This window comes from Colobus angolensis, unplaced genomic scaffold (genome assembly GCF_000951035.1).
Source record: "Colobus angolensis palliatus isolate OR3802 unplaced genomic scaffold, Cang.pa_1.0 Scaffold197, whole genome shotgun sequence".
Taxonomy (NCBI): Eukaryota; Metazoa; Chordata; class Mammalia; order Primates; family Cercopithecidae; genus Colobus; species Colobus angolensis.
The window spans coordinates 4,362,890-4,371,322 of NW_012115121.1; the positions used below are offsets into that span (position 1 = coordinate 4,362,890).

General features: G+C 38.5%; 1 protein-coding gene across 1 annotated transcript in view; it reads right to left on the bottom strand.

Annotated features, from left to right (window-relative positions):
• Positions 1-2,488: 2,488 nt before the first annotated feature.
• The window catches only part of MCM8 (minichromosome maintenance complex component 8), a 49,586-nt gene continuing 43,641 nt past the window's right edge, over positions 2,489-8,433 (bottom strand). Inside the window, exons 16-18 of the mRNA XM_011941053.1 lie at positions 3,936-3,952; positions 3,194-3,383; positions 2,489-2,581 (exon numbers count right to left, since the gene is read on the bottom strand). Coding sequence (XP_011796443.1) covers positions 2,489-2,581; positions 3,194-3,383; positions 3,936-3,952 — 300 coding nt within the window. The remainder of the gene's footprint in view (positions 2,582-3,193; positions 3,384-3,935; positions 3,953-8,433) is intronic.

The following is an 8,433-nucleotide window of genomic DNA, read 5'->3' on the forward strand; positions in this document are numbered from 1 at the left end:
GTGAAATGTTTTAAATTCTATTAATAGATTTTTTTTTTAGCTTTAAATATCTTTTTTTTTTTTTTTTTTTTTTTTTTTGAGACGGAGTCTTGCTCTGTCACCCAGGCTGGAGTGCAGTGGCTGGATCTCAGCTCACTGCAAGCTCCGCCTCCCGGGTTCACGCCATTCTCCTGCCTCAGCCTCCCGAGTAGCTGGGACTACAGGCGCCAGCCACCTCGCCCGGCTAGCTTTTTGTATTTTTTAGTAGAGACGGGGTTTCACCGTGTTAGCCACCATGGTCTCGAACTCCTGACCTCGTGATCCGACCGTCTCGGCCTCCCAAAGTGCTGGGATTACAGGCTTGAGCCACCGCGCCCGGCCTAAATATCTCTTATTTAGTTTGGAGGAAGAGTCTTACTCTGTTGCCCAGGCTGGAGTGCAGTGGTGCGATCTTGGCTTACTGCAACTTCTGCCTCCTGGGTTCAAGCGATTCTCCTGCCTCAGCCTCAGCTGGTAGCTGGGACTACAGGCGTGTGCCATCATGCCTGAGTTATTTGCTTTAAATATCTTTTAACCCCTAGCTTTTAAAGACTTCACTATATTTATGCTACTATCTACTTTCTCCTTTTTTTTTTTTTTATTGATTAGGTTTTTTTTTTTTTTTTCTATAAGAGACAAGGTCTTGCTTTCTTGCCCAGGCTGGAGTACAGTGGTATAATCATAGCTCAGTGTAACCTCAAACTCTTGGGCTCAAGTGATTCTCCTACTTCAGGCTGCACAGTAGCTAGGATAATAGGCATGCACCACCATGCCCAGCTAATCTATTCTTTTGTAGAGATAGGGTCTCAATGTGTTGCACAGGCTGGTCTCAAAACTGGCTTCAAGTGATCCTCCTGCCTCAATCTCCCAAAGCTGTGGGATTATAGATGTGAGCCACTGCACCTAGCCCCTCTTTTTATTCCTGATTTTTTCTTCCTCACTTAAAAAAAAAAAAAATTTAAATTGTGGTCTGTAGCAATAGTCTCCACATCTTAGTTTTGGTCCTACAGTTAAACATCTGATAAACACTGCCAGTTCTTTTCATTTACATTTTCCATTCATCTTCTGGTTTGCTGGAAGCTGTATTTTAGTAGATTCTCCAACAATGGTTATTTCCTGAGTTCTTGTATGTTACAAAGTGTTGGTTGGATTTATACATGATTGATAGTTTGGCTGGCAACCCTGTAACATTTGAATCCTCTAACAACATATGAGAAATTCTGGTCTTATTGATCCCACCACCCAAAAGTAGAACCAGGAAAACTCCCTAGCAGCCTATGAAAGGGGCATATAACATAACCTTTTTCAATCAGATGTCTTTGGATGAGACTTTTTTTTTGAATTCAGCAATTTAGGGAGGCGCCTCTTGTTGCTGTTCTGGTGCGAGTGGGGGCATTCTTCTACCTATTCTTGCTGCAGAAGTGGCAAAGGTAGGGCATGGTGGCAGTGTAGCACTTTCTTCCAGTGCCCTGTGTGGCAGCAGTGTCAGCAGCTTTTTCCTTAGTCTAATTCTAAGGCATGGTTTTACACATTGCTGCTGTAAGCTTACCCTCCTGGTTCACCTGCCTTATAATAATTCCGTGAGCTAACCAAAATTCTTTCAAAAAACTTCTCCTGCTTAATCAGTCTGTTTCTATTGTTTGCAAGTAAGACTCTATAAACTACAGCCTGTGGAATAAATGAGGCCTATTATTAAATGGCTACAATAAAAAATCGAGGATTTTGTATTCTTGACATGGGAAAACTATGAAATTCAAATTTTAGTGTCCATAAATATTTATTGGAACACAGAATATGTAAATGTTCATTGGTTTATGTATTTGTCTGAATGCCTACATTTGATATGCAAAACTATGAAATATACATATAAAAGGCAGGTCAAAAATATAACTAAAAAATTTATAAGTAATTTACTTTTAGCCTTTTGGAGAATTTATTTAACAATTAACACATGGCTACCACTACAATTTTTTTTATTTTTTTGAGTCAAAGAGTTACTCTATTGCCCAGGCTGGAGTGCAGTAAATGGTGTGTTCGTGGCTCACTGTAACCTCAAACTCCTGGGCTCAAATCAAATAATCCTCCTGCCTCAGCCTCACAAGTAGCTGAGACCACAGGCATGTGCCACCACACCCAGCTAAGTTTAAATTTTTTTTTTTTTAAAGAAATGGGGTCTTGCTATGTTGCCCAAGGTTGGTCTCGAACCCTGGTCTCAAGCAATCCTCTCACCTCAGCCTCCTGAATCGCCGTGATTACAGTGTGAGCTACTGCATCTGGAGACTTTATCACTTCTTAAATTAGTTTATTATATTTAATGCTTTTTTCTTATACTTTTGGGACATCATTTTTCAGAGAACAGTATTTGAGTGTGTGTGTGTGTGTGTGTGTGTCTGTCCGTGCACACATATTTTCACTGAGATGGCTTTAATCTGCTAATAAACCCAGGAGGCCCTAACTTGGTGAAGTCCTTTTACATAGTTTGAAGCTGGTAAACTTTTGGGCCTTTTTTCAAGAGGTAACCCTGGTCATTTAGTGATCCAATAAAGTTTTCAAAATCAGCAACCTGGAAGAAAACATCAAAAGGTTTAGCCCATTAAGTAACATGTCAAAATATTACTTTTAAAATAAATCTCTCAAATAATATGTAACTGTAAAGTTTCGTGGCCAAATAAAATTATGTTTACTTCTTACAGAGCAAACTGCCTATATTTGAGCTCTGGATTCTATAAAGCCTAGATAAATAAAAAATAAAAATTCCAATAGGCAGAGAATATTTTACATTTGTTTCAGGTTAGCTGAAAAACAAAAAATCAAACTAACTTTTGAAATTAAGAAGTTAATTTTCCATAATGTGTAATAGCACGTTTGAAGTGCTATTACGTTGATTTTCACAAGAACTTTGAAGTAGAAATAGCAGGTATAAATTCATGTCCATTTAACAGATGAGGGAACTGAGGTTAAAAAAATACTAAAATGACTTATCCATAAGAGACTGTCAACAAAACATACAGACTGTGTCTTACTACAATGTTTCCCTCTGACTATCAAGATGCTGAAAAGCCTTTGAGAAGAAGCAGGTATGAATTTTAAATAAGTAAAAACCGTTTCTGTTCTACTATATATTAATAAGGACCTCCTGAAATTATTACAAAAGAGATTAACTAGTTTAACATACCTGAATGTTTAGTTCTTTGGCAATCTGCCGAAGTTGATGAAATTGAAATATATTATTATAAGTTCTTTCAGCAATGTTGTTGAGAGCAGAAATAAATCTTTTTGCTGTTGACCTGTTGCTCATTCCAGAACCATGCTGGGATCGCTCAAAATCTAGGTTCCCAAATTCATCAGAGTAAGTTCCTAGCATGCTTAAAAAGAAAGGAAGAAAAAATTACCCAATGTGGCACTGCCATAGAAATTGCTGTCCTGGGCTTTGAGGTTACAGAAGAAAAATTTGGAAGTAGCCATTAGGCTCACTTAGTAAACATTTCAACATGTGTTTATTGAGTGGCCACTTTGAAATTCATTATGATAAGGATTGATAAGGAATAAAAATATTTTGGACACAATTACTGCTTTTAAGAAACTTCTAAATTTGAAGAGAGAAATGCATAAAAACACAAAATTGATAAACTACAATATAAATACCTGGGACATTCTTTTTGATTCATGAAGAAAAGAAATTCTAAATATAATAAATTTAGACTTTACTGAATAAAAATGTGTCCTATCTCCTGGAGCAGCATCTGGCAGCACCAGTATTTTAAATAAAAAGTATTTAAAATACTATAGGAGTGAACTAGAAAGGTTATGGTGAGTTGCAGTGATAATGGTTAGATATTAAAGGATGCACCTATTACTGCCAGATTTCTTCTGCTTCCTCTTATTTTCCCAATATCACCAGGGAAAGAAATACGTACTTGATAGTGAATTTTAGCTAGAAGTCTGAAAACACCAGTTAGAAACACAATTAACCATCCTGTTTAATCCAACTCTCTTGCTGATTACCTGCTTGAACAATGGGATAGCTGTATTTCACAGCCAGAATAACTGTTATTTAACCAGGAATTAATTAATTAGTCAAATACATACTGCTGGGCAATAGGCTTATAGTGGTGAACAAAACAGGTATAATCCCTCCCCTTAAGGAGCATGCAGGAATGATTTTAATGGGTTATAAACAATAAAGCTTCCTTTTGTTCCTTGAGTAGTTAAAAGCCTACATTATACCCATAGGAATGAGTCATGCAAATAAGACTATTAAAAATGATAAAACAGTAAGTGTTTTCCTCTGAAATACAGCATAATCTCTTTTATGATGAACCTCCCATATGCTTGTTTCTCATAAGAAAGTTGTTAAAAATGCTTTCGGTTAATAATAATAAGTAACATTTATCTTAATTATATTTATTTACCATAGGCTATCCCACTTAATCCTCCCAGCAATCCTGTGATTTAGGAACTATTTTTATTCCCATTTTATGGATGAAAAAACATTAGGTTGGTGCACGAGTAACAGTGGTTTTTGAAATTTTTTTTTCTTATGGCAAAAACTGCAACTACTTTTGCACCAATCTACACTAAGATTAAAGTGACTCGCCAGAAGTTACACAACTAGTAAGTGGCATATCTCAGATTTGAATCTGCTACACTGCTTCAGATTTTGAAAAGCTATGTAAAATATTTGAGCTAGTTTCCTGAAACAGAAAAAAACTCACAGTGATCTCTCACCTTTGAAGGTGGCTCTGTTCTCTTCTGCTACCTCGTGTATTTTCAATTTTAGGAGAAAGCTTACGTGAACTGTTTACTAAATGTAAGCATTTAGTTTTTAAAATAAAGCTAAGTGCTCTGGTAACTCAGACAAGCTATGTCACGGTTTAAGAATTTTCTTATTCAACTGTCGGCTTCCCAGTTAAAATGTAATCAAAAGGTTTAAAACTACATTAAAGGCAAAAATTGAACAAAGCTGAAGAGATGAAAACTCTGAAATGGAAGATTTAATGAATGAATGAATGATTACTAAGGTCAACTTTACCATCAATGCAGGACATTTACTGAAGGCCTACTTTATGGCAGGCTTGATTCTGGGCCCTGGGAATATACTGGTAAATGAGTCAGATAAGGTCCCTGCTCTCATGAACTAAGGACAGAATGCATGTTAAGCATAACAAACAGGTAATTCATAATCTAATTTCATTGTGTTTCACTGGATCTTGATCTCTACCATGGAAGTAGTGTCAGGTAATTCCAATCAATTTTCTTTTTCCTGAAAATTTTTATGAATGCCAGTAAACATACTGAGACAATTCAGGGAAACAATCTGGTAATGTCATGTGGGTATTGTTGACACTTAATAATAAGACCTCTTTTTTTCAGGGGCCCAGATGTAAACTGATCTGAAACTTGTTCAAATTTACCACCAAAGCAACTCTGGGAAGCAGTACGAATACAGAGTTCCATGAGACAACACTTAAGAGTTCCTCTTGGACAGGAAAGCACATGCAAACACTGTCCAACATGAGTATTCAGACATGCAGAGAAATCTTATACCAAGTATAAGCCAACCACAAATGGGCAACATAGCATTTTTATTGAAAAGGTAATTATAGCCTAATTTACTCTGCTTAAGCATGATGCTCAGAAGAACTAATCTACCGTGTCCACAGACCAGTGAATTTATTGTGGAGAGACACTAGACAGTTGAGGTGATGTCTGTGGTCTAAGGCCTACAGAAACTGAGCAATGGTAAAGCCTCAAAAGGAGAATGTTAAAAGTTAAGGGAGAAAAGGAGCAGGGTAGTGTACCCCTTAATTTGCTCAACAGATGTAGAACTTTGCTCAACAAAGTAGAAACATGATATTCAGGAGAGCGAGGCACCAGAAGACCCAGAGGTCATTAAAAGGAAAAGGAAATCCCAAAGGTGGAGTGTTCAAGTGCAGGAAGCAGAGAAAGCAAGATGCACACATCCTAGACTGCAATCAACTTCTATTTTTGGTCTTTGTTTTTGTTATAGAAAAAAAGTTACAATAAAAAAAATTCTGAAATTTTGGTTGGGTTGTGACTTACTTTCCTAATGGGAAAAAATATCTCTGCTAGGTCAGTCTCTAGTCTGGTCTCTCAGAAAGCCATACCCACAAGAAGTCAGGCAGACAACTAGATTTTATGGCCATTCTTTTACTTCATATGCTAGCAAGCCATGCCCCTAGCAGCAAGTTGTATGAGAAAGTCTAGTAAATTTCTAGACTATCTGGTTGCTTATAAATGGCAACTGGAGGGTCTCCAACATATATTGAGATCAACTGGAGAGGGACTAAAGCCAGGTTGGTAAAATTTCCAGTTACAAGATCCCTCAAACCCTAGTACTGAATCACATAAAGAGAGAAAATTGATGGATCAAGCACTGTGTGATGCCAGGTGCAGTGGCTCCCGCCTGTAATCCCAGCATTTTGGGAGGCCAAGGTGGGCAGATCACCTGAGGTCAGGAGTTCAAGACTAGCCAGGCCAACTTAGCAAAACCCCGTCTCTACTAAAAATACAAAAAAATTAGCTGGGCATGGTGGCAGATGCCTATAATCCCAGTTACTCAGAAGGCTGAGGCAGAAGAATCGATTGAACCTGGAGGCAGAGGTTGCAGTAAGCTGAGATCAAGCCACTGTACTCTCTAGCCTGGATGACACAGCGAGACTCTGTCTTAAATTAAAAAAAAAAAAAAAAAAAAAAGCATTGTGTGATGCCATACCAATAGGATACTTAGACACAGAAGGTGAAGGTGAGTTGTTAGAAATTAGCTGAAAGGGGTCGGGAGTCAATAATTATTAATTTTTCTTATTATGAGGCAGTTACTTTGGTGCCACCAATAAAAAATTAAGAGCTATCAATTCTAGAATCTTTAAAGCTTTCAAAGACAGCCAGTAAAACCTCACTGCTGCTTACAAACTCTGAGACTGAATTAAGGAGAAAGGTTCCTCTCCTTCCATGGACTCCCTATAAGGGCAGGAAACAAGCTGCAGATTATTGCACCTTCAGGAGGTGACATGGGTGCCCTTCTACCCATATGCATACTTCCAGAGGCATCAGGGAGAAGACAGCAGCCTCCAGGGATGGGCCAGTACCAAGCTGGGGTCAAAGAGACAACTAGGTAAAGTGTCTCCCTATGAGGAAAAGACAGGAAGAAAAGGATCTGCAGCTAAGACATACTGCACAATTTAGATGGAGGGCATTGAGGACTAGAACATAAAAATTCTTTGAAAAGGGTAATTTTGGAAACTTCTAATCTAGAATGAGATCTGCCAGTATTTGAGGCCTTCAGTTTATGGTATAACTCAGAGAAAAGGGGATCTGCTCAGCCTCATCTGAATATCAACAAAACTTGCACTATCAGGCCAAGCGTGGTGGCTCACACCTGTAATCCCAGCACTTTGGGAGGCCGAGGCAGGCAGATCACTTAAGGCCAGGAGTTTGAGACCATCCTGGCCAACATGGTGAAACCCCATCTCTACTAAAAATACAAAAATCAGCCAGGTGTGGTGGCATGCACCTGTAGTCCCAGCTACTTGGGAGGCTCAGGCAGGAGAATCGCTTGAACCCAGGAAGCGCAGGTTGCAGTGAGCCAACATGCACTCCAGCCTGGGCCGCAGAGCCAGACTCTGTCTCAAAAAAAAAAAAAAAAAAAAAAACACTTGCGCTATTGATAGTAAACAGTGTTTATTGAGTGTCCTCTAATGTATCAGAATCCTATTTATCACTTTATAGAGCATCACTGCATGACACCTCAGAGCACAATCCTTTGTGGTGTGTTTTACAGCAGAGGAAACTGAGAAGCAGTGTGTAACTTGCCATGGCAGCTCCAGGTTGGACTCCAGAGCCCTTGCTCTTCCAGCTATGCTGCACTTTTGTTCACAGCCAAAGGGGAATAGCTGGGCAAAACCACCTGGTTCTGACACCACACAAGCCCCAGAATCAGCAGCTACTAGGACAAAAGAATTCATCTACCTCAGAAGAATCAGAAATTACTAAACAAAGTAAGATAAATAATTTCATCTTCAATATATTTTTTGGTCTTGGAAAGTAGATTCCTACCAGATATGTATTTTCATTGCTATGAGAGGATATTAAAAATGCATTTTAAATGAAAAAAAACAAGGTATAGTATGTATATGGTATGTTGTTACAGTTACCATTTGTCTACAAAGGGGAAAAAAGAATATATAGATACATAGTCACACAAAAAACTGCTAATAATTGCCACTGGCTAGCAGGAAGACTGGGGTAGCTATTAAATAAGCAGAGTAGGAGGAAACTTTTTCCACTATATACTTTTTTTTTTTGTTCTGTCACCCAGGCTGGAGTACAGTGGCACAATCTCAGCTCACTGCAACCTCTGCCTCCCAGGTTCAAGCAATTCTCCTGCCTCAGCCT